This window comes from Epargyreus clarus, unplaced genomic scaffold, assembly GCF_041222505.1.
Source record: "Epargyreus clarus isolate Ecla_fem2 unplaced genomic scaffold, WU_Ecla_fem_2.2 ptg000004l, whole genome shotgun sequence".
Taxonomy (NCBI): Eukaryota; Metazoa; Arthropoda; class Insecta; order Lepidoptera; family Hesperiidae; genus Epargyreus; species Epargyreus clarus.
Window position 1 is genome coordinate 2,956,252 of NW_027332212.1, and position 27,941 is coordinate 2,984,192.

The 27,941-nt window shown below is 34.1% G+C and overlaps 1 protein-coding gene across 1 annotated transcript; it reads right to left on the reverse strand.

The window, feature by feature from the left end:
• Positions 1-330: 330 nt before the first annotated feature.
• Positions 331-27,911, reverse strand: LOC140757285 (probable cytochrome P450 49a1). Its single transcript, XM_073092913.1, has 10 exons — positions 27,594-27,911; positions 19,911-20,092; positions 16,377-16,510; positions 8,850-8,944; positions 7,697-7,807; positions 7,138-7,290; positions 5,453-5,662; positions 4,110-4,257; positions 3,338-3,577; positions 331-1,996 (listed from the first exon to the last, which is right to left on the reverse strand). Exons 1-10 carry the CDS (start codon positions 27,626-27,628, stop codon positions 1,679-1,681), a joined length of 1,626 nt encoding a protein of 541 aa, XP_072949014.1. The 5' UTR covers positions 27,629-27,911; the 3' UTR covers positions 331-1,678.
• Positions 27,912-27,941: the final 30 nt, after the last annotated feature.

Sequence of the window (27,941 nt, forward strand, 5' to 3'; positions counted from 1 at the left end):
ATAATTAAAAAGGATTTGAAGGTCAATGTGAGACTTTTTATGAAATTTATTAGCTTAAGATATTATTGTTTTATGTTCTGAGAAGTGCAAATAACTAAATATTACGCTTTCAATACTAATAAAAACACATAGTTATGTCAGGGTTGTCACTGTAAAATAGCTGATATAGTCCGTGCCAAACTGTTAGTCCGTTCCGAATATAGAAACGAGTCGCGTCGCAACAGCAAATAGTAGATATTACCGGGACGATACCTGCTTTAGTGTGCCCTTACCTAGTGCATATATTTATTTATCTGTGCAAAAATTTGTAACAGAGAAAAACAAACTAAATTATGATTTCATCATTTATTTCACATAAATTTGTATTCGAATGTTACATAGGAACTTAGATGAAAACTTAAAAATAATGTTTATTAATTTCATAATTAGTGTAACTATAATAACATAAAACTATAAATAATTACTTTGTAGGTAATTCACAACAATAATGTGTAAATATATTAAGTTAGTTAAAAACAAGAAAATAATTAAACGCATCTAATTAATTAATAATTAAACGCATTAATATTTTAAACACAAATAATTTTAAGTATAGAATTATGTTTACGAAACTGTATTAAAGATGGCGTTATATCCACTAAAATAACTTGTATAGATGGCGCTATGGCGATGGCGTACGAAATTTGCATACTTGCATCCCAGCGGCTAAGCTAGAAGGGCCATTTGTAAGAAGTCCCGATTTATCCAACTTATCCAGTTTCGACGTACGATTGATTGAGCGTATAACTCAGGCTTATCAGTTTTTTCCTCAATATTGGATATTCGAACTGATAAATAGGCAGGAAGATAGTTTTGCGAAGGTGTTAGAAAAATGGCTCGTGATTCTTTTGAGGGATGTTTTTTTTAGGTGTATTAATTTATATTCTTAGCAGAGAATTGTAAAACTTAGACGAGCTAAATGTTTTGTATGTGACACAAGTATTAACTTGAATCGGGAATAGAATTTTGATCGTTCGATACTTTGTATAGAAGCGTAGATCGCGCGTAGAACACTTTTGCTTGCGTAGCCGTTACAGATAGCCCTACTTTTTGTATTCACTATTCGGGTACCTTTAGTACATCAGTGTAATTTAACTCGGCTAATATCTGTACCCTTACCATGAGTTTTCAAAACATCCCACAATTTTACGTTACGTTTACTCAATCCATTATTCTGTTCCGTTTGCTTAGTAGATTGAGTAAACGTAATAATATGTAAGTGCTCAAGTCTTTTTGTCTACGTCACATGTTCGCAAAAAAAGAGACAAAACATAAAGCGCCATTTGTCAATTTTGACGTTTAATGTTACGTTACTGACACTATAGTTCTGATACAATCCGCTAGGGGTGCTGATTGGAAATTGTATGGGAAAATTGGTATTTGCCCATACAAATATGACTGTTTTGGTAAACAGTCATATTTGTCAAAACGTAAAAACTCATGGTAAGGGTACTGTAGTGTACAAGTTTTACAAGTCGCGCAACTATCCTTGTAGGAATTTTAAAAGGACATACATTTCATGTTTAGTTTATTTATCAGGATCTGCCTACCGCATAAAGCCTTGCCCAAATCATCGTAGTTTGTAACAAAATCTTACACATTACTATCACTTTCCGCTTTAGTCTTTTGCGATTGCAATTCACCCAGCATTTTGCAGCACAAAGTAGAACGGCGCTTGCAGCTTATTTACTCCAGTGGTCACCATATTGGGCGCTGGTCCGTGCCACTCCAATCTGTATTTATCAAGAACCCTTGTTGCAAGGGATCCCAGCATCTTCCCAGCGATGCCGGTGGCGGGGCAGGACTCCCCGAACGGTAGGGACGCCATGGGATGAGCCCAGGACGCTCGGAGTGGTTCCCAACCTTCGGCGCACCAGCGCTCTGGGATGAAGGACTTCGGTCTGCCGTACTGCACCTCCGCTTTGCTGGTCACGCTGTGAGCGAGGACTATGTCCACCTGGAAGATACAGATTATTGTATTTGTAACCTTGATACTGCATGCTAAGAGTTTCTATAACGAAGGCACCACGGACATAAATATAAAGTACAAACTACCAGATTCACAACACAAATCTATATTCATCTATTCTGATTCCGTTTTTCTAACCCGAAGCAGTTTTTGCATTTAGGATATCTCAAACCTGGTACTACATGCATCCAAGACTGATATAGTGAAAGTTTCACCCCTCCGGTGGGCAGTATTTGTATTATTAATAATTTCCGTAAATAAGTTACGTAATAATGACTGCTCTGCCACGACAGGTGGCACTGCGATCACCATACCGGTCTGCACTGCACATGCAGTGTGTTCCATGTTCGATTCTCAGCCAGATAGATATCTCAAAGACTTTTATGTTTACTATTTATTTATGCGTGTGTTCATAGTATCCACGATACAAGCAAAATCCTAGTGTGCGGCGTTATTGTCGGTTTTGAGCACTTCGCTTAAAGTCAATAAATCACAGTCGAGGATATGATTGATGATCTTTGTTAGAAGTTAGGTTTACCGTGAGAGGTATTGTTTACGGTGAAACGTTATTACCTCTTTGGTATCTGAAGAATTTACATTTATGATCAACAGTGATAATTTTATAACTAATTTAATACTTGCAGATTTTAATCGAAACTTATTCACGTTCAAAATTTTCATAATAGCGTTAATATCTAATATATGTACCGCTGACTCCTGATGGAAGGTTTTTATTTTTTTAATATCAACATTACCAATATAGCCTTGTGGTCACGGCAGAACTGTGGTGGCAATAATGGTACGTTAACCGGCATAGACCTTTTGTTTTTTTTTTTTTTTTTTTTTGTTTTCGAGGGGGAAACCTTCAAAAGGTACCCGACGACGTGGGAGCGACGCCGGGTTATGTGGGATTTTTACCGCACTAAAACCCCCCCGGTGGCCGTCGTCAGCGCTTGGTGGAGAACTCCGGGATCTCCAATGGAACACAACCGGAGTCCTCCAAGCGCGATACCCCGGTCGGGCTCTGCTCTGGGCTCTGTTTACGACGGCATGCGACCACACATGCCGCCGTCCTTCTCGGGGTTGCTCTACGGACGGTTTGAGCTCCCACTCTTGCCGCCGGCAACCCCGGAAGCCCCCTTTTAGTCGCCTCTTACGACAGGCAGGGGATACCGTAGCCCTATTCTAGTCCCGGAACTACAGGGACAAACCGGCATAGACCTAGGTGTCTCGCACATTTCTATTTTTCAAGTTCCATATCACGAATAAAAATAATTTGAAATATCCTATTAAAATAATGTATGTAATTAAAGTAGGTATGAAACTCACCCCTGGAGGAATTTCGTATCCAGCGACAACCAAGCTCTCCCTGCTTCGTCGTACAACGCCCCCTGTGACTGGGTGGAGCCTCATCGCTTCCCTAGCACAGGCGGCAATGTACGGCAACTCTGGGCACTCCGAGCCAGCCTCCTTGGACGCGATGGACCAGGACACTTCGTCGTGGGCGCGCTGTTGCCGCGCCGCGTGGAGCGAGAGCTGGTAGAACATGCTTAGGGCTGTTTGGGCTAGCTGTGGAAGATTGTAAAAAAATCTCAGTATACGTAGATGTAGGTAATAAATAGCTGAGATCTAAAAGAAGAAATAAGTAATCAATGTATGTATATGATACTAGAGGTAACTAAATACAATTTATCAAAATCGATTATCGATGGTATACCAAAGGTAGCTAAGAAATATAAGTAAGTATAGAAGAAACAGATATTATTTAGGATTGTGTCCATTAGAATCAGTTGAGTGTCAACTATCAACGGGTCGACTGGTATAAAAAATTCTTAAAAGCTTGCTCTTTTTAATTTAATGGCTGCAAACAGCCCTTTTTATTGTTAAGAATAATGTAAATAAATAAATCCAGAACAGAAAAGTAAATATTGATTTAAATAATTTCGATTTAAATTAATTACTTTCCAAGGCTGTCTAGCCGAGGATTAAACCCATTCTTTTAGCGAGATAACTGTTTGATGATCGCCATCACTGATGTCACCGTAACTGATACCCAAAGGAAATTGTCTTAAATACATAATATAGTAAAATATTATCTTACTGGATCAACTCCAGCTAGAAGAATATCGGCAGCCAACGGCAGTATTCGCCTTTCCAATGGTCGTAGCTTGTCCAGCAATACTTGTTCGGGCCTCAGTTCACCAGAGTTGAGTTTCTCCATCGCTTGTTTCAAGAAAAGTTCCGTTAAACTGAAACAACAATAGTTCTAAATATGAATACCAATATGTTTAATAATAAAAGAGAAGTAAATTTTTGAAAGATTATTAAGAAATTGGATTTTCTTTTAGGCTTAGAACTCACTAAGTTATTTTCGTTTATCTTGGATAGGTGTGTTTTTATCACGCTTATAGCTTGAACGGTACTCGTATGTAAGTATGTAACGGAATCTTAGAACTAATTTTTATATTGGCGAAGAAAGACGGTCCATGATTTATTCCCCTTACGGTAAAGTTTTTAAGGAAACCCATGTTACCATTCTTTAATTTTTACTACACTGGGCATAATATCGAAGACTTCTTTAGTTAAGATCTAGTAAAGGAAAAAACATATATTAATATTTTCTAAAAATATGACCTTTTTAGCGGGTCACGTAATTATGTATAATTGTCTTTGATAATTACAAAACTTTTTCTTGTATGTGAGATTATCGAATGGTGAAAAAATACAGTGTTTTTTGCAAACAAAATACTAGTGAAAAAGCCTAAGTCTAAAATAAGAAAAATAAACTGTAATAAACGATTCGCGTGAGAAAAAGTACTCGCGTCCTACATTTCGGGTTTAAGTGTCCTTCCTGACCCTTGTAACTGAAACAGGGTCCGCTGGCCCTTCGCGCACTTTAACATACGCTTTCGTTCTGAAATTAGACCCTTAGGCGTTTCACTGAAACTTTCTTGGTCTCGTTTACTTTGAACTCTGAATTTAGGTAAATGGTTATTATTGTTGTTTTATTATTAAACTCTTTTATTGTTGGTTGGAAGGCGTACTGGCAGCGTGAAATTGGAGAGAGGAGGGAAGGGGTCACATGAGAGCAAAACCTAATTACGTAGTTTTTTTAAAACTCTTATTCTGTTAGGACAAATAGTATTATTTGATCGATTTTTTTTTTACAATTTTGGAGGTATAACATTTCCCCTCCTTTTTGGCCCATGCTTGGTGTAGGTATAGCAGAGATATTCAAGGAATTCTAAACTTCTAGGTAGGAAACGCATTAAGTGATAAAGTTTGAGGAGGTGGATAGAAATATTACAAATTCCTTTTCAACAAAGTCCTCACCAGCGACCTCCGGTAGATCTTAAATTCTGCTTGGCGTTGATTACAGATATGAACGGTAGTGGTCATTTACCCCACGTGCTTCATCATAACAAAGAAACACAGTTCACAAACCTAAAGTGTCGATCGAATGCCCTCAAAGCGCTATTAAAGGTCGGGGTCTCAGTCTTCAGGGTTTGTTCGCTGCGGACGAGGTAGCTCTCGTCAGCGATCTCCAGGGAACACCGTACGAAGCGCTCGGCGGCCGTCAGCTCGTCCAGGGAGCGTTTGGACAGCGAGCACAGGTCAGGGATGTGGTCGTCCATTGAGGTCTTCTCTGGTTTCCTAAAAAGAAATATTAATAAGTAAATGCCTGCACACGAGAAATCTAAAAGAGATTTTTTTTTTTCAAAGGTATGTGATGTCTACCAATACGCACTTGGCCAGCGCGGTGGACTATGGCCTAATTATTCTCATTACGAGAGGAGACCCGTGCCCAGCAGTGGGACTGTAATGGATTGATTATGATGAAATGCCTTACGCTTTAATAGTAACATTAGAATTATAAATTGAAGTGTGACGTAAGTATTTTAAATGTTAAATTAGAACATTTTTACATTTCAAATGTCGTTTCGTAAACTAATACCCTCCACTAGAATTCCCTGTGTCAAGGGTGAGATAGGCGCACGCAAAAATAATGCATAAACGCCCAGACCTCTATAAAAGTCTAAATTAGTTATATATATAGCTTAGCCGGGCTTTGAACCCAGGATGCTCTGATTATCAGATAGATTATGGTGAATACACTGCTACGTGATCGTCCAACATCACGATCAAATTCATGTCCGTAAATCGTCCTTCATTATTTGCATAATAAATGCTTACATCAAGATCATAATTAGTAAAGAAACTCTAGGGAGTTATTTAAGAAGCATTATATCTAACCACTATTTACAACTCCCAAATGCTCAATTTGTACGGTAGGTACCTATATCTGCAAGGTAGCGTGTTATTCGTTTTCGTGTACCCAAGAGAGTTCAAACCCTCAGAATTCGCAGGTAACCCTATTTCGACTAACTACTATTATAATGAAATTGGTTGTAATTAGTTTGGCAACAGTTTTCTAATTTAACTTTTATCAGTTATTTATTCAAGCTTATTTCGTTTTATATAAATACTACTTAGTTAAGATTATAATCTAATTATTCAAAGTTACCTCTGTACTAACAAAATTAATATTACTAAAAGTAATCTAAATCTAAGTAAGGCACTTTAGTGTATAATAAGTTAATTACCTACATCTAACAACTCAAGAAAAACCTACACTAAAGAAAATTAATTAACGAACACAATTAAAGCAAAAATTATAAAAACTTGTAAGTTAGGTAATAATTACATTAAGTTTCCATAAAAACTGAGACTATATACGTCATTTCCGACCTTTGTTTGTTGTCTACGAGAGGTATTAACTTTTCTGAATAAGTTGCGTGATATTAGCAGATCTTCAACTCTGCAAACTTGGTTTAATAAACGGATATTAAAAGTTACGAAAAAAAAAATAGAATTGGCGAAAATGGTGCACTATAGGATTATATAGAAAGTCAAAGCATGTAGTCCAAAAAGTGCCAAGTCCAAAAAGGCTAATGTGTGCATGTGGCGATCATCGAGTAAGGATCTAATGTTATATAGGGTTCAATACAGATGTCCATGGACGGCAGTAGCCACTTACCATCAGGTGGACCACAAGTTGGTTTCACTTTCAATATAATAAAAAAATCCGAATTACGTGGGTTTGTGTTTCAGTTATATATAAGTCATACCTATTCTCATCAGTCGGAACGTGGACAGGTCCGTCCAGACAGCCAATCCTGATGCCGAAAACCATCATGCCCAAGGTCTCCAGCGCCCACCTGTAGACTTCAGTGCCCAGCTCCTCGTTCAAAGCGTTCTCGGCGTGACGTAGCTGACCTAGCCTGAAATAAAAATATATGTTGAATATTGAGATTTCATACGCGGTCTACTCCGTACATTTATAAAGAAAGAAATAAAGAAAATGCTTTATTTGAGAAAATAGTAATAAAAAGCACAATTGCATTTAGACAAAATAAATTCGTGACAAAAAACAAACCGCACGTGAAAATACAAATAAAAACTTTATTTAATATATTAAATAATCTATATAATAACATAAAAATATAACACTAATTATTAAATAAAATACAAATTAATAAATAAAAAAAACAATACAGAAAAGGAAAAAAATGCCATAAATAATTAAAGAACAAAGAAATACATAAACTGTTTACTACTTATGCCTATTTGTAAATCAAGTTTTTTAATTAGCCGGTGAAATAAATTCAAATTTATAACGTGCCATACCTTTTAGTAACGTCAGCAGCAATATCATCGAAGGCTTTGTCGTAGTTCTGCAATAAAGTACCATCTTTCAGTAGAGCTCGGATGGCCGCCCAGATGGCTTTGGTTTCATCCCTGGGAACAAGATTTTTTGCTTTAGTATAAAACTATGTATATATCAATTACAAAATAACGCTTTAAGATATTAAAAGACTAGTAAGTATACAAATTCTAAGTCTGAGCTCAACAAAGATATTCTTTTACATTTAGAAGTCTAAGGTTAAAACCTGGATTCGTCCGCGTTACACATATTGCAATTGACTCAATTTAATTTTCATATTTTCTTCCCAATTTTCACCTACAAAACAAAAATTCGTTGATCAACGTAAACCAACAAATTTCTTTTTTAGGCTTTGATATTGAGCTACGTAACCCTAAAATTCTATCACACATTATTAAATTGATATTACTGAAATTCCTAGCAAAAGTATTAGATAGGGGAGTATTGTGCACGCTACGTAAGGAATTCCCTTTCTTGTGGAGGAAAAAGGAGGAAATGCTATTATTGCGTTCCCACTGAACGAAGAACGAAGCCTCTAAATCCCTTTGTGCTGATAATTTCCTTCGCCTTTCAAAAGTTCCGGTTAGTTGTGGTTTTCCGCCGTACTGCTAATCACTTTTAAAGTAGTAAGTACCTTCTTTTTCGTAAGTTTTTTAAGTTATAGGCTTAACTTAGTTATTTTTTCTTAAGTGTGCATTTTTGACTAAATATAGGTATTTATTTTTAAAAGGTTTGGTTTGGTTTTTATTAAAAGTTCGCAGTTGAACATTTAGGTTTTTAAATTGCTGCAAATTTATGTATATAATTCTGCTCTGTTCGATCGCAATACAATAATAAAGTAGTTATGTACTGTATTGTACTAAGTAATTGTATTTTTTTTCTTAAACATTGTCATGCTAAAAGGTCAAAAGCAGAGAAAAAAAACCGATATAAATTATCTATCTTCTTGTCTGTCTTCCTTTCTAACCTTCCTGTCGCTCTACCTATCTAATTTTATTTATTACAATGTTTTAAAGTCTATATCAACAAATCAAATCACTAAATCCAAATTATACTATCCAACAATTATAAAGAATTATACTGAAAATAATTAAAATTGATGAATGGATTACTCACGTGTGTATGGGGCACTGGGCACCAACGATCTTCCTCTGTTGGGACAATGGAGACGCGTCCCAAACCGGAGGCTCGGTTACATTGCTCTCGTATACCTGATAACAATGTGTTAAAATCAAAATGTGTTTATTTGAGGTTGGTTATTTACAAAGGTAGAACCCTTGTGGTCTGACTACGAACCACCGCTACATGTTTTTCTGCCTAAAAATAATAGTTTTCTCTGTTCCGTATTGATATGTTCCACTTTGTAGGGTGTGGTAAGGGAGACATACTACCCGGGTATTCCAGTTTAGTCCTTAGGGTTTGCGGCGCATCTGAGGCTGACTTCCGATGGGAACCTGGTCTTGTCTGGGTTGATTACAAATTTCCATGGGCGGCAGTAGCTTCAAACTAAAACACAGCAGCGCTAAATGTTCCAGGTATTAGAAATACGTGTGGCGGTGGTGACGTCAGAGTCTAACCACACGGGGTTCTACCACCTTTACCACTAAGAGAAAGACAGACATCTGTAAAGACGGTTTGGGCTTACATACCTAACACCTAATACCATATAAGTGGTATAATACTAAAACGAACTAAATTATGGGAAGTCCCGATTCAACGTCAGTATAGTTCCTTATAAAATTCTAAGACAATTAAGCATCGGTTATATTAATCAGCGAATAACGTCCATTGGCGTGGAACAATGAAGTATAAATCATATAGATATCGCATCACGTGGCACGTGACTGGTGCCACTTTAGCACTACTTATTCTGAGGGTGTCGCGAATATTCCTTATATCACACCGTGTTGTAACTTAATTTCGAGTTTACATTAAATTTCATGAAGATAAAAGAGTATAGAAAAAGTGATTTAAACATAAATATCCTTTAGATAAAAGTACATTATTTATTTATTTGTTAAATCAACTAACGCAAAAGATATGGATTATAATCGCTAGATAATTAAAGAATGTAAATCCGAACGCAGTATCGTTTTAAAACATTTAAGCTTTTATTTTTAAAAGCTTCTCAGCATTATTCAGCCCTTGACAAAGCATACTTGGCATGTTATTTGAAAACATAAGATTATTAAAGAAGCTTATCCGTTTATGTTTAATCAATATGTTATCTGAAATGTTTCTATAGTTGTTTGGAAATAAAATCGAATAAGAATTTTTGTACAAACAGTGTAAAAGTGCCTGCTTTTTGATATTGTAATGTAGTATCCATATATCCGGTGTAATAATGTGTGCAATAAACAATATTGTATTGTATTATAATGAGGAACAATGAGAGTGACGTCACTTTACTGTGCGCGCGCTTTGATCCATACACGAGTCAAATTAATTTGTGCTAGGTAATTAGGTATGTAATCTTTAAGATCGTTACACGGTAAAAATAGTGTACATATTACATATACATAATACAATAATACTATATAGACTGTAAATATTTTAAACGAGAAATCATTATGAAAACAATAACCCGACATCTTAATAATATGCCTATGGTCACTCTCTAAATTTAGACGAACTAAACTACCCCATATAGGTATGTTAAAATCCTTGAAGTCGTTAGGTTGCGGGGCGTGCCAGAGTATGAAACATATAAACGTTCGAAAATCATAACCCATTTCAGACAATGACAAGGACATTGCTACACTGGATTTCTTCCAGGGCGCTATGATATGAGGCTACTCAAAAAACGTGCAAAAATGTTATCTTACGAACGCGACAATGCTTTGGCAACTCTTGTGTTACAAAAGTGTATAGGAGAATCGTTAATCCTAGTAATTCTGATAAGGACAATGGGACAAAATTATTTTAATCGTGCATTGTCATCGGTTCTGGACAATTGTTCAAAATTTTGAATTCAACTGACCGTTAAAAGTGAGTAAAAATCGTTTTTTTTTCTTATAATATGCAGTAGCAGACGAGCATGCAGTCCACCTGATGGTAAGTGGATACTGCCACCCATGGACATCTGTAATCGACTCCAGATAGGATCCGGAGTCGAACCACAAAGGGTTCTACCGCCTTCAATTCAGACATACAGGCCAAGCTCATAATAGCTTGGTAATAACAAAGTTCAATCACTCATGTATTAGACTTTAATAAAAACGTTTTATACTCTACTAAACCAAAGGATATTAATAAACCAAGCGTCGAGGTGAACTGCACAAGGTTCAAGACGTCGAAAATAATAAATGCATGAATTGGTGACCAAATTGATCACTTAACGTCGCCACGTCCAATTAAACTGGCAGAGTCCACGACCCCGAGATTTATTCAGTCTGCAAAATTCTGTATTGATTTGCATTCAATGACATTGTAATCATACTTGTTAGGGTTTCTCTTTACCTTGCTTGTAATTGATGGTGTATTTATTGTAAGTCTTGCGTGTTTACCGTCACACGAAAACGACAGGTGGAAATTGGCCATTAAAATCAAGATTGTATTTTTTGTGGACATAGACATTTGATATTTATTTTTATTTTTATTTTTTTTTATTTTATTGTATTTTGGACACAGACAGTCATGTATTACATTACAACATCTTAAACTAACTTAATATATGTTATTCTAGACTTTGAGTGCCATTTATAAAATTACATGTATTTTTTAAGAAATATAACTTTTTGACGACCCGCGGTCTGACGCGTAGAGGGTCCCGGGTTCGATCCCCGGCCAAACAGAAATCTAAATGATGAATTTAGGTTTCTTCATTTGTATTTTTGTATACTTATATTGTTTCAAGCTAGATGTTTTGTTTGGAACAGAATCCTGTTTACTTACTGCCATTACTGGTTACAACTGGTTGAATTAGTGGTAGATACTAAAGAAACGGCTTTTTATATTATTTATGCCGACATCTGGGATTCAAGACTGGTGATTGTAATTTATGCAGTCAACTAGCCGTTATCTAGCGTCTATAATTAATGTCTATCTAACATTTTTGTACGTAGGTAGTATAGGTATCTCGAATGGATTCCTTTTTATCCGACTGAGAGTAATGTTTTTCGTAGTATATATAAATATACTAGCTGACTCGGCAAACTTTGTGTTGCCATATAAATAAAAAAATGTTAAGAGTGAATAACCCTTATCACTTAGGGGTATGAAAAATAGATAGTAGCCGATTCTCAGACCTACTGAATATGCATATAAAATTTGGTGAAAATCGGTAAAGCCGTTTCGGAGGAGTACGGTAACTAACATTGTGACACGAGAATTTTATATATAAGATAGAAGCAACAAATGAACATGGTAAGTGGTGTTTGTCGCTTATTAGTATCAATATCTTACCTCATATAGGATTAGACTCTTAAAGATCGGCGACAGGTGGGACGCCATTAAAAACTAAGTCTGAACACTTCGTATAAGTGTCTCTCCCTTGTAAGCTACAAGTGATCCGAATTCATGTTATTATTCAGAATAATAAATTAATAACAGATCAGCTAATATAAAAACGATAAGTATAAAATATGAGTTTAATGTTCTATAAACTGTTTATTTTGCATAGCGATACCAGTCTGATAAGGGAACCTTAGCTTTACGACTCTTATTTCAATGATTTACTACAAAAACATGACCCGTAATTACGTCAATTGATAGCCACAGAATTCATATTGGACAGAATGGACCCATATTTGGCCAGCATAGGTCTATACCTATTTTGAGAAAGTATTTTGTCCCTGTAGTGATGGGACCAGAATAGGGCTACCGTAAGAGGCGACTAAAATGGGGATTCTGGTGTCGCAGGTGGAAAGAGTGGAAGCTCGAACCGCCCGACCAGCGACCCCGTGAAGGAGGACAGAATGTGTGTATCGCAGACCGTATCTTCTAAAGGTTTCCCCCTCGTAAACAAAAAAAAACTTAGGTATACTTGGGAACTTTTTAGTATGCGAGAGTAAAGAAAGTTTTAATATTATATACTAGTAGTTGTTATTGCAAGGTGCATCGTTTTTATTGCAAGGTGACCATTTCTTTATCTAAATTTATGTGCATTACCATGCTTCATAGGTCAAGTTTTGCCGGCGTTATCAGCATATAGCGGTCTTTAAACCTTATCGGAGATTTCACGGGCAGATTGCAAACAATCAACATCAATTGCTGTCATGTACCTTGTCTACACCAATTCACATTAAAATATGTTCCCGTCTTCACTCAAATGTGAAGAGAAGCCAACTTCTTTTTGATGCCTCTCCAACTGGTGAAAATCGGCTATTAGCTAAAATCTAAAATCTAATCTAAATCTCTCACGGTTCTTTGAGGCGGAACAGTTCAGCTGCGCTTGCTATTCCAGTCCACTCCCGAATGTATCCCGTGAAGAACAGCGGGATATAAAAATGGGAATCGAGTAGATAGGTGGACGTCCTTCATATCCTGATTTTATTGAGTTATTTGCAATCATCGTGCGAGTTAAATTGGCTCAATTGAAAAAGTACGTCTTTTCCTTTCAGCTAAATGGACCCTTTATTGAATGCAATTTGCTTCGTACTTCGCAGGACAAGCGTGTTATTGTAACTAATATTGTTAGTATGGTAAATAGTGCAGAATATTGCATAAAAAAACATTGATGAAATGCAATTTCATAATACGCAACAATCAGTTTGTAATTTTATAATAACATGCTTTTATGCGTATTTTTATTTACAGAAGGTGCTTGAAAATGTGTAGGTAGGTATATGTTTGTCTTTCTGTACCTACATATTAATATCCGAAACGGCAGAACCATATTTATTGGGACATATCTTGATAATTGATAAACGCTTCCTACCATATAGCCTGAACCTTACTTTTCCAGGGTTGTGGGTGTCAGGAAAACACAGTGACAAGAACACAAACAAGGGCCAGGACTACCTCGTCAGATTTGTAGATAATAATTATTATCTAATACAAATAATATAAATAGATATTATAGAAAATATGTTTACAATCGAAAAATATATTTATGTTTTGTTTCCTATAAACTCATTATTATCTCTATTAAACAGACAAATAGTTTTAGTATATTGGTTTAAAATATTAATTAGTATGCATATTATTAATTTAATGTCCACATATTAGAAGTGAATGCTTAATTTACAAACATTAATTGCACAACAAACCACGAACTAAGAATTTAATTGGGTCAACAATAAAGTGATTGAGTTAAATACAATTAATTGTTGAAGTAAAATACTGTGTTATTTATACTTTAATAGTACGAGTATGACTCACTGAATATATGATTAAACAATTATGTTTGCAGTATGAAAACGATGTAATTGCATCTTAGACACATTCTTAACATATGTGTCTGTTTTATCTATATACTATGTGTTAGGAATATCTTGCGGACGATTTAAAGTGTATAGCATTAAAATATTTAAAATATTTTAGGGTATTTACTCAAGTAGAATACTTATATAAAAATATACTAAGAATATTATTCTGCGAAACTAATTTGAGCGGGCACATATTGAGGCATATTTAAAATAAGTCATTTTATAGCTTTTGCTGCTACAAATGTGAAGCTACTTTAATTCTTATAAAAAATCACTCACGACAACGCTGTCGTGAGAGATTTTTTAATTAAATAAGTGACATTCTTATTTTAGAAGCAAAATATCGAGGATTCTTAAAAAAAATAACAAACATAAGATAATCAGGTCTGAGATTGTAAACGCGTAGTTATACCTCGTATGATAATATTTGGTTTAATTAACTAAACACGTACGTTTAAAGTATAACATTGTACACTGTGTGCAAAAATATTGACCCAAAAGTAAGTCAACAGCACGTGACTAGAGAGAGTGACTTTCTAAAGTCTAAACTAAATCTAATTGCACACAATATGAAAGTGTATCTTCATTAGCGCTTAATTTAGAGGAAATTACGCATGACAAGTTTAACAGTTTTATTTTCACAGTTCTAGACATTTTATTATTAAAGTTTGGTACTTCCTTTTGCATGTAAGGGAAAATAAATCAAAATATATTTATAGTGTGGGACGAAGTTCCATGCGTCGATGTAACACATAAACGTTACGAGTACATTACATACTACCTATTTCCCCCCTAGAAGTATATTTTCTACGTGGATTTATAACTATAAATACGATTTTTTTTTTTTTTTTTTTTTTATAATATAGGAGTAGCAGACGAGCATGCAGTCCACCTGATGGTAAGTGGCTACTGCCGCCCATGGACATCTGTAATCAACCCCAGATAGGATTAGATATTCCTACCTAAGGTCGGCCACAGATGCGCTGCTACCCCTGAGGACTAAGCTGGAACTCCTCGGAAAAGTCTGTCTCCCTTACCACACCCTTCAAACCGGAACACAGCAGCGCCTAACACTGCTGTTATTAGGTAGAAATAGGTGTGGCGGTGGTGCCGCCGGAGTCGAACCACAACGGGTTCTACCACCTTCAAATATTTTAATTAATGCAAATATTTTATTTAATTTAAATATTTAATAGTATTTGTATTGCATAAATGTACTGTAAAGGACATATTTAATTTTCGCAACCTCATGTACAACATGTCCGTATATCCAAAAAATGAGAATAATTTGTATAATTGACGAAAAATACACATGCGCTCCGAATGTTATAAGGGTCTTTCTTTACCTCGTTATAATATTAATGTTACTCTATTTAAGTTCCCGAAGGCATCGTTTCGTCTCTACCACATAAACTAGATTACTGTGAGTTAGCCGTCCACGTTGCAACGCTGCCGGAATAGCAATGAGCGTTCCCGAGAATACTCCGGGAATTTACGGTAACGGCTTTCTTTCCGTTTCATTGTGCTATTTAATTTGGAAACAAAGCCCCAATTAGATAGTTACATTATTCAATTAGGTACCTACACAAATACTTACATTGGAGTGTACATAATTCCAAATAAGGTTACATTCCGAAAATAAATTGTGGCATTTCGCACTCTCTTTCAGGATAATAATTGTTATTTTCCTGTCTTGATTATAACTTGTTAAGTATGTATTTAATAAATCCCGTAAATAAAGGCATTAATAATGTATACTATTGGAATTTGTAATTGAATGTTGTTGAACAATAAGTTGTACCTACAGTTAGCTCTTTATATAGACAATTTTATATTTAACTACCGCTTATATGAAACTAAACTACGTGGCTTGGCTGTGTTGCCGTTGGATAAAAATCGATTGTTCCTGTAGTTCCGGGACTAGAATAGGGCTACAGTATCCCCTGCCTGACTGAAGAGGCGACTTTCGGGGTTGCGGGTGGCTAGACTGGGAGCTCGAACCGTCCAGCAAGCGATCGCACCAGATGTGCGGGAGGAGTGAAAATTGCTCCTTAGAGGGCAGAGCCCGATCGGGGCAACGCGCTTGGAGGACTCCGGTTATGTTCCGTCGGAGATCCCGGAATTCTCCACCAAGCATTGAGAACAGCCACCGGGGGGTATAAGTGTGGTAAAAATCCCACAAAACCCTTTGAAGGTTTCCACAGAGGTTCTCGAACCTTGAAGGTTATGTTGTATTAAACCACATAGTCTACTTCTAGAGTTAAAATTGAGTTACCTCTCTCATCATGTCAGGATCGAAGACGTACAGGACCGGGCGTTTCCGCGAGGCCTTAGCGAGTCGCACCAGGTCCCCATACTTGTCGCGGAGTCCTTCTAGAAGACCCAGGCCTACGGTGTGATGGAAGCAACCTGTGGAAATAGTCTTTTGTAGTGTGTTTTTCTTGAGGTACGCCTAGCCCTGCTTTTGTGTATATTTGAAGATCCTAATTGATATATGTTAAGCAACGAGCGTTGTAAGAGTTGTATGGGTCAGCGGTTGTGCCTTCCATATGTCGCTGGATATGTTACGAGTATATGTATGACGTCAGTTTCAGTTATCATTTGATTGCAGTCATTGAACCTCGTTCGGTGGCCTTATAACTTCCGACCTGACTAAATTGGCTAAGTCTCTATGTCACAAATTTTTGCACCAAATTTAATTCGAATAATGCGACAGAATAATATGTTCTAGACCTCCTTCCGATGTATGGAGATAACTATGTTCAATATTTAAACTGCCGTTTATTAAGAACTCGTAGGAAAAATACGTTTAAAGTTTAAATCGACCAATATCTAAGATACGGTGCTTCTTATTACACTTTAGTGCAGTTACGAAAATATGGTGAATGCTCTGAATTGACTTCAATACGCTTTCATACAAAGAATAAGGATTTTCAGGAATTTAAAATTATATAGAGTAGCAGCACAACATAATATTTTTTGAGGTAGCAGCGTAAGAACTAAATAAACAGCAAAGATGTTATAAATAACTAAAATATTATTGAGTTCAACAAAATTTAATAAACATGACATTATCAAGTATTCGGACATGATAATTGGACAGGCGCGGTTTGCAAACATCGTGATAATGTTATCTCTTCGCAAATTTCAGCACGCACGCCAAAGATCATGTAAATAACTCGTGAGCAATCATAAAGCTATAAAATTGTATCAAGATTGCTATCTGTACGTATAAGTACTATAAGAATGTGAGCTTTTCGTGTCTGTACACTGAATATATTTTCGAAAAAAGTGGTTAAGAGAACTGAGAATAAATGATCGTAGGAATTTATACTCTTGTTTGTCTGCCTGTTTGTCTGTGTGTTTGAAATCGCATGACACCAAAACTACTAAATTGAATTTAATGGATTATGAACATGTTTATCGTCAGTATCTTGCCTTAACATTTAGTGTTTATTTCATTCAAATGGATCTATTCTATCAAGTAATTACAATTTATAGTCAAAAGTTCTTTTTCTAACATTGTGATGTGTATGAAGACCGGATAATTTCTGTTTATTGGTGTGTTCCGTGACCTCAATAGATGGTGTTGTACAATTGACGTTATATTCTGATACCTCGCAAACAAAGTCGCAGGCACAACTCCCATCTATCTAAATCTATAGGATTTAAGGTATTTTGTATCATTGTTGCAATACATGATTGTTGATTGTTCTCTGATAAAAAGTATTTAGGATATGACGTTGAGATTATTAGTCGGATTTTCTTTTGTTTATGTTTGACAATAAAAAGATAAAAAAACAGCTGTCTTTGTTATAGGCAAGGGTTATATGGTTAATAAATATTGTAATACTCATGATTCCGTGTTGACGGAATAAAGTAAATATTGATTTACTTATGTGTTAATGCTCCCGGATATTTATTCACAAAACTCTTTTATGTTTCTTTTATCTTGCATTTTCAAAATCATTAATATTAATTGACTCGATGTATCATTAATAATGTTTCTCATGAAAGTAAATATTTTTAAATATCCCAGCTATGGGATTAGACTACCTTATTTTATTTTTATCAAAAAAAGTTACTCTTACATTTTAAATTTTTGATATGAATTTTTTTCAAAACGAATGACACTTGAATCGATATTAATCGTTTTTTTGGTTGATTATTTTTATTATTAAAATCAGTTCTACTAACAGAGAGTATCAAGTAAGTGATTATAATAATATACCCGTGATCTACCTTAAAATTTAGAAAATAATTTTTTTTCTTCATATTTTTTTAAAATAAATCCTACTAGTGTCTAGACTCTAGGAAGTGGTGTCACTTAACGTTCAATGATAATATATGGAAGTAGTAGCAGAGATCAGAGACAAATTTATTCAAGTGAAAGTAGCTACAGTTGTCTATTTATGGCGAACCGGTCGCGATCTAAATCTAGGTTTCTCTAGACACTCATATTAATTACATGGATGGATTTGTTTTTATTTTAAATTTGAGTGAGTCAGTTAGAGAAAGGTTCTATGATTTTACAAAGATACCCTTATTATTTTATAGGTCTAAATCATGTATATTTATGAACCTTGAGTTGTCGAGGTTACAGGCTAAACTTCCTGTGAAGTCATCAAATATTGTGAGAACCTTGTGTCCAAATTACAAAAAAAAAATGATTGGTCAATTTAAAAATTTATAGTTATTTGGCGATTTAGAGGTTATCCATTTTTAGTCTTAATATAATTTGAATCGAACGTTAGGTGTTCTAACTTAGTCTACGATCTACTTCAAGTAGCTACTGTTCTATTTGAAAGTATAATAAAATATATTGTTATATTCTGCGCCAAACTACTAGTCTGCTCTGAAGTTGTTGCCATCAGGTGTAGTCATACAATTTGCTATGGCGCCGCCATTCATTTCTATATTCAGAGCGGACTAGCAGTTTTACGCGGACTATACGCCGATTTTAAAATTAGGTTGGTGGTTGTAACATAAATCATTGATAATACAAATCATTTATTCCATTTTCATTCTAAGTTATAAATACATTTTATTTATAATCTACGCCATAAATCGAGAATTTCTGTAATGTTTTAGGACGTATAACTCAAAATACTATAACACTAGATTTACAGGCAATCTAGCCGTGGAGCGGCAGGATACAACCGTTTATTGTCGTTGTAATGGGAACGAGTGGATTGCGGGAATGATAAACGTATAGAGTACACGATTCATTCGATTGCTTGGACTTTTGTAAAAAAGCTTTATATTTCTTTTATTTTTTGTATTAAAAGTAATAAAGTCCTTTATGGTTGGATTGATGAGGGACCATCGCCACACTTATTTCTGCCTTATAAAAGTCATGTTAAGCTTTATAAGAATCATAGCATTTCTAACATTGATGTGTTCTGGTTTGGGTTTGTGATTAGTGGCAGCGTGTTACAATTTAAAGGAGACATACTTTTTCGAGGCATTTCCACTTAATTCTCAACTTGAACTCTCATGTTAGGGTAAAAACGTATTTACGTATATAATGTACCAACTTCTGGTAGGTGTCTAGTCTTTTTGGGATAGAGATGCCCATGGGCGGCACTAGCTAGTAAACGTCAAGTGGAGTGCATATTCTTACTTAAATTTAATAAAAAACTGCAGTATTTCAACACATGTGTATGGTTGAGGGTTTAATACAATGAGGTTTCTATAAGCGACAGAGACTACAGGTCATTATCGCGATAGGTGCAGGTAGTCGAACTACAAAGGATTCTCATTTCATCTTCTTTTAAATGTACTTAGTAGTAGATAAAATTTTATTTACCAATCCTAGGCAGCACATGAGCAGAGTGCCTCAACATCGGCAGGGCGATAGGCCCCGGAATGTCAGCGAAGCGCTTGGCCCCAGTCTGCACGGCAGGCGCGGCGACGTTGTGACGTTGCGGCGACGTTGACGTGCGTCGTGTTGACGTCGCGCTGACGTGACGTCGGGAGGGACGCGTTAGACTGTAACAAAGGCATTTATGATGATAAAAATATTGTTGATAAATTTAAGAATATAAAGTCGTTGGTGGAACAATAATCGGAAAGTGTAGAAGATACCTAAGCTCTTAGTTAAAGTTTTTCAAATATTTATAGAGACTTTTAATCGTTGATTATTTTGGAGATCAAAGTAATGTTGGTATTTAATTACAAACAGTTGCGTGTATTTTTGGAGTTAACTCCTTAAGAAACGATTTGAGTTATAAGGCCCGGTACGGAAATTTTATGAGGAGTAAAATCAAGTGTAACACGAAAAGTTGAGGCGTTACGTAGAAAGAGACAAACATATATATCCACACTTTACGCGCAACACCAGTGAAGTCACTGAATAGAAATGTCATAATTTTATTTTTTTGTACTAGTGACGTGAAGGAATGCGTTGTATCGGTAAAATAGGTTCACAGACTACATATTAAAAGTATTTTTAGCCACAAATAAAACAAAGATAATTTAAAATAAGCCAAATACGAAGGTGCTAAACTCGGACATGTATACATGTCCGTGGACGGTTACGGTACATTTCGTTTCGGACATGTATACATGTCGCTGGGCGGCAAAGATCCATTACAATCCCTCCTTTTTATTACAATCATCATATCCTCTCAAAAAGGAAGTAGCGTTTTTAACCAAAATATGAATCAAGAGTGCTTTTATTAATTTAAAATACAGTAAGTTCAAATCCCATATGAAAGTAATTATTACAATAAAAATAATTAGCAATATATAAAATTTAATGTTTTATATATTGCTAATTATTTTTATTGTAATTAGCAATATATAAAACATTAAATTTTATATATTGCTAATTCATTCATTCATTCATTCATTATTCGTCATTAACTATTTTCTATTCGATATATATCATAATTATCGTTCGTAAGGAGTAAACTCCAATCGTGCGTCGTAGCTGACACACACACACTTTTTTATACTATGTGAACATTAGATTTGTTTCCGCAAAACTAAAAAAAGCAACCAATATATTAACTTGAAATTTGCATGCAACATTACATGCATGCATTGCATATATATGCATACTTATATCCCGAAATTCCCACGGGAATATCCGAAGGAATTTCGCTAGTATATTTTTAGTAATTAATTTGTAATGATAAGGTTTTCAAATTTGCAGTGGTACTTTGAGCCGAATGTTACAGTGCTCGCCGCAAGCATACACACATACTTGCATACATTATATTATTACGTAATGCAAAGTCCATATATGTTCGCCGATCATCACGTGTGCAGCGCGTGCACTTAGGGTTGTCAACTACGGTAGAAATGGATAATGCTTTATTAGCCTTCATTAGCTTTTACTGTGCTATTAAATAAAGTGCTTTATTATCTAAAACTGCTTTTGATAACTACTTCCAAAATATTCGTATCTAAATCCATAAAGTGATCAATAGACGGCGGTAAAGATAATTGTAACAACGTTTTGGGCTTTTGTTAAAAAAAACGATCGAACTAAAACGACATTGATATACAGAAGCAAATAATTAATGAATGATAAGAAACAATTAAGTAATTTTAAAGCACTAAAAGTTTCTATAAAAATCATTGAAATATTATTTTAATTATTCTCTGTGTCATACTTGTCGTACTGACGTAAAGGCGAGTTTGTAAATATCCAGATCCAAAACAAAATACAAATTATTAATGTATAAATTTGCTTTATCAGGTATGGAACCCAAAATCTACGGGGCAACAACGTAAATATATACGAGTGTAGTCTAAACACCTCTGACTCCGAGAAGAGTTACATGCCCAGCAGTGGGACAGTATCACTTTAACGACGATCATATTGTTTTTGGAAGTGACAACCCTACAAGCGACGAATACGAATTAAGTCGACACGTAAAAGAGAAGTGACGTAACAGACGGTTGTAAAGTAACGCTAAAAATATTCTAAATCGACTGAATTAATTATGTTTGTGCGAATATCTAAACTGGTTAAAACTGGAATCAACGTTGAGTTTTTGTAGAAGTCTACTGCGTACATAGATTAGTAAAGATTACTGGCTTCTAACAAGAAAATGTAACATTTTGACAATTGTCACTGTCATTTTTGTTTGAAAAATATTTACAAAAATGTAGTTTTTAGATCATTTACGAATAAAACGATGTTTTTTCGCACTTTTTTCTTCGATTTCGTGTCTTAACTGCGGATGTCGGCATTATTCTGCGTAAATTACAACATGACAGCCATTAAACGGCTGACAGAATCGTCAGCCGTTTAAGTCATTTAATGGCTTCCTTCAATTACAAGGCAGTGAGATATCTATACTTATCTATGACTGCGTATTAGAAATAACTAACGAACGTGTCTATGTTTATAAGCCCGTAAAGTTTTTATTATTCAAACGAATTTCATTCATGTGTTTATTACACGTTGTTTCTCGTTTGTGGGGATAGTATTATTTAATACATAGGGTTGTTTTTTACATCGTATATTACTACGATTTAAAACTTTTCTACAAGTCTGTGTGATGTTGCGATCCTGGGACATACGGGAATAAAAGTAAATTTATGTATTCTTCATTGATTCATTTGTGAACAATGAAGAACCTAAGCCTTTGTAACGGCTCTCAGGAAAGCCCATAATGTTATGTGTTTAAAATCCAAGAAGTGGTACCTAAACGTGGTGGCCTATTTTACCTTCGTTTCCGTATCTCAGTAGTGAATTAGTATTCTCTTTATATTGATATTGTTAACTTTTCTGGCTGTAATTCTTACCTAGTCCAGCTGCACCGTTGGACATTGATTTCATCTCACAATTACGGTACTTAAATATCCCATACTTGAAGCATACGTCACGTAAACTTTACAAACATTGGAGAATATGTTTCATAAACTTCCTCAGTTATTTCGGTTCATTGACAAATTTCTATGATAATACTATGATTTCGGAAAATCCAAGGCCTTCCCGTAATTAGAACTTTAACCTCTCTTGACACTGTAGCTATTTAAAATACACCAACACATCATAACTGATTAAAAGCATAAACAAGATCGCATAACAAATTAACGTTTAATAGCCCTGTTTATTTTTGAAACCGGTTGCAGTTATTAAATTACAGATAACTGTTGTTAACTCGAAATCGACTTTAAAATAACACAATAAGGTATTGTTTGCTCTTGTCAAAGTAGTACTGCGCCTTTAAGCTTTTAAAGTGCAAACTGCGTCGCAGAATATGGAGTTAGGGATGTCCCAATAGTAAACGGTTATCGTTTTAGGGTAATATTTCGTGTGTTGTTTTAGTATCACTATAGTATTGGTTTTATATATATTTTTGATTATCATACTCTGTTTTGAAAATATTAACTTAAGTACACAGGTTTTAAAGTATGTATTGTTTTGGTTGAATTTAGACCAAAATATGAAATCAGTACTTAATACTGAATGAATTAATAGAATGGACTTATAGATATACTATAAGTAAGGTGCCAAATAGGGAAAAAGGAGGTATTTTTGTATCTGAAGCTTTCCTAATTCCTACCATCTGCGATAGTAGAATAGTAGGACTTTTATGTATTTAACATCGGTGACTGAGTCAAACTGCATGTTAATTATCAATAAATCACATTAAATTAATGAAAAAAAAAACAAGTCAAATTACGTTTTTATTTTTATTTTTTAAGATTTTGGAATCGACAACCCTATTCACTATTAAATGCGAACCTGATACGCAGTCTCGAGCCAGCCAAGTTCAAGGTTGTGCAAAAACAAAACACTACAATAAAACGTGACATAACCACGATAACGATTCTTTTTGCACGGATCAATTAGACAGACTGGATAAGGGTCTCGTAAATTAATGATTAACACCAAATTCTAACGGTTTCTTATATTTTTACATATTCTAACAGTTTTCAGGTTTCGTAATGTCTTACATCTTCAAACATAAATGTGAATATCGCAGCCAAGTTCAATGTTTTGTTTTATAATTATGCGTGATGGAGATTATGATGGGTGACATTTTCTGTAGAAGAAATACAACTTTTTTAAATAACCCTTGTTCGTTCCAGCAACATACAAAAAAATACTAAACTGATTTCAATAAAAGTATTTGTGTAAAAGATTACAATATGACTTAAAAAATATATATTCTAATTCTACTTTAGTATTCTGAGATTTTTTTTGTAGAAGATATGACAAAAATGCTCTCTATCTGAAACAAACGTAACTAATTCAAATATCTTCGAAAAACCTATGGATTCTATGCATAAAAAGTAGAATTCCAAAACTGCAGAATTTACCGATATTTTAGGACAGAAACATATGTAGAGGAGTCGCGGAAGAAAAACCATGAAGAGTTAATAATACCTTAAAATGTTTTTGCATCGATTTCTAAACCCATAAAACATTTCTGGTTTTAAATGTGCGTCAGAACATCAACAACATCAACACAGGCAATACATTCTCAAAGCTTAATAAAAATTCCGATCTTTATCGATATGTCTATTATATTTTCGTATTTTTTATTTGTTTGATGTACTATCTGATGCGTATTTGCTTGCAATTTAAAGTTGATTTTGAATATCGTGGCGAAAATGTGTTTATTTGGGCTTACTAAGGCTTAGTCCATTCTACATTCATATCCCCATTCATAATCCCCATTTTGGTCGAGAATAAATTATTGCTAGGTAGATTTTTCAGAAACTATCTAATGTTACTTAGTATATAAGACAGTATCTGGTTCTTTTAATTATTGATTTTATTCCAAAGTTATTTTTATGAAATTAAAACCACAACATTTCTACCACGGACAATTCTAATAAAGCCCAAATAGGATTGGATTTATATCTGAAATTACTAACATATGTGATATCTCGGATGACTAAGTTTCTATGTCTCATGTAAGTGTCGACTTTACTACACCCTATTAAACAAAACACACTGAACACAGCGTCTTTAACACCGCCAATAACAAAACAATAATGAGACAGAAATAGGTTTAGTGCATATGTAGTCTAAGACACTCACATTAGTCGTAACAATACAAAGTAAATCTAAAAAAATATAAATGAAATATAATGGACACGGAATATAAATTATAACATCAGATTCTGATAACATAAGAGGCCGGAAACATAATAGAAATAATATAATAACATTGGTATTAATAACACCAGGAAGTATCTAACTTCAGTATTGTTTATCACTGTTGCATAAAGTGATAACTTCATATTGTTATTAAACCACAAAGCGGTTTATGGTCATGATATCTAACGAATTACGAAACTTATGTAATGTTATCATAAGGCTTATCTTTTAAAAACTTGTCTTGCGGTCTGTTATGTAAGATGTGTCAAATGCAGTCCATCTGATAGTAAGTTCTGTCGCTTATTGACGTCAATATTTATATTTTATGGAGTAAGAATTTAGTTTTATTTAAAGACAGATAAAACTAGTGTTATAAAAGTTGGAGGTATCAAATGCAGTCCATCTGAAAGTTACGTATTAGTGACACTGTCGCCTAATTGACGTCAATATCTATATACAGAGTAAGATTTTTACGTCTTGTTAATCACAGATAATATATCTGCAGTGTAATAAAAAAAAACTAGCTTGGAAGCTAAGCTTTATTTTAAATTAAATTACGTTATATAATTGCATATTTTAATATGTTTAAGTTTTTATAAGTTTGCATAAATTTTTTCGTGGCTGTCTGAACATTTATCAGATTTAGGATCTTATTTATTTCGCTTTCTACATATTAACTAGGTATATTTTTGAAATAATAGTAAATAAAAGTTTGATCTATTATTGTTTTACGTTAACATTAAACATGATAATAATGATAAACTTTATAATTAAACAGGGTAAAAAAAAGCTAAAGTAAAATTTCGAAATGAGTGAAAATAAATGCAAAATACTATTTAATTTAAAATTCTAATAACAACTGCCTTTGGTTTCACCTTTAACAACAATACTAACACGACATAATAACGGTATTCTTGAAATACAAGTATTTAACGCGAAATAACAAAAGTTTCGCTATGCCAATAAAATTAATTCATGATTGTATAAGTATGAACAATTGAACATGTAACTTCGAGAATATAAGTAACGTACATTAGTAGTGCGGAATGTATCATGTAGGTATGTAGTAGTTGCGAATTTAACGAGTGTGCGAAATAAAACCGGTTATATCCGACGTGTTTTTGTTTCGGATATGACTTGGTTAGGGTTGACTGTTTGTATGTTTACGTTAATACCTAGCTAATTTTACAAAGAAGTTAATGGTTTAATAATTATATTTCAAGAATCTGGTTAATAAAACACTGTTAATAATAAGAATGCATTTTAATCATATTTGTGTAAACACTAATAAATAAAAACGATATCTTAAAATTTAACATTTAACATTTATTAAATTTTATATTTATGTGTTTAATAATTATATATGTATAATATTTTAAACCATGCCATAAATAAATTTGTCTAAAAATTAAGAATAATTTTAAAGAAATTGCGAAAAAAAAATAATTAAAAACGCTTATAAAAATAAACATGAGTGTTTTTTTTTACAAATCGTTTTTCTAGTAGGTATATACTAGAAGGATTTTGTAAGACGTAGGAAATACATAAGACGCGTCAACACATTGAGAATTTTTTGGGTTTCGAAGTCAAACTTAGTCTTTATGGTGCTAACGTCACATAAGTGATTGATTTTCGGACCTACCCTATTTAGGGTACCCAACCCTGTCTTCAATGGATAGCAAAGACCACTCAGTTCGAGTAAAAAAATATAGGTTATTTGTATTAAGGAAGCAGCCCTATATCTTCGCTTCATTTTTGCTATCCATAAATGTCAGACTAGACGCGATTCGCGGAGGCTTTTTGACAAAAATGTAGCATTCATTATACGCTCATGTTTACACTCACACGATGATATATTTTACGACTTAATTCAACACTCTTAAAGCTTAAATAACGTGAATACGGACGTCAATAATAGTGACTAATTTGCAGTTTTAACCTTTCGTTCGTATATTATTAGACACGTATTTTATCTATTAATCAACTACATCTAATATAAGGTTTGTGGTAAAAATATGACTTTAATTAAAAATAAACGCGTCTCTCGCGTGCGTACTGTGCACGTGTCTTTATATCGATTTGCGGGTAATTTTTAATGTTATTTTTTTGTCTTTTACAAGTGTTATTTTGTAATAACTGTTATATCACATTATAATAAATACTTATATTTAATTTGAATGACAATTTATTATTTAGGTCGGGAAATAGATACGAAAAATATTTATTAATAAAAATATATAAATCACTATAAACTTGAAAGATAAATTTATAATAATAATTATTTTGAAAATAATAAAAAATCGTCAAAACTTTACCTAAAAATAAATTTAAAGCAATATTTTTAATACTGTAAATTAATTTTTCTTAGACACGTATAACACAAAGTTTAATTTAATAAAAAAAAACCACAAAACTTACACGTAATTCCGAATCAGGATCGCCGGTTTCGCCATATTGTTACACTTAAAACTGTAGTCCAAAAATTTAAATAACGAATTCACACAGCATTCATTTCTAATATTCCAATTAATAAACCGTTATTATTACTTAAATATTTTCAATTGTTTATTTAAACGACTGTATTTGGTTAAATGTTTTTAAAAGCTTTTATTACTCGTACGTTTAGGCACAACAAGAAACCGGTGTACTCCGTTCCCTAGAAGATAATGTAATGTACTCGCGTGCGAATATGATTCGAACGTAGCGGGTACCACGGCCGAGCGCCCACTAGAGCTGCGCACGAGTCGCTTATATCGATGTGTACAA

What these genes read in the sequence shown, in the direction of transcription:
- LOC140757285 (XM_073092913.1), bottom strand. Translation starts at nt 27,628, where the DNA reads ATGGCGAAACCGGCGATCCTGATTCGGAATTACGT. An exon ending in GCTGCTGACGTTACTAAAAG is followed by an intron (nt 7,291 to 7,696) that starts GTATGGCACGTT and finishes TTTTTATTTCAG; the next exon opens with GCTAGGTCAGCTACGTCACG. An exon ending in GATACGAAATTCCTCCAGGG is followed by an intron (nt 1,997 to 3,337) that starts GTGAGTTTCATA and finishes TGTATCTTCCAG; the next exon opens with GTGGACATAGTCCTCGCTCA.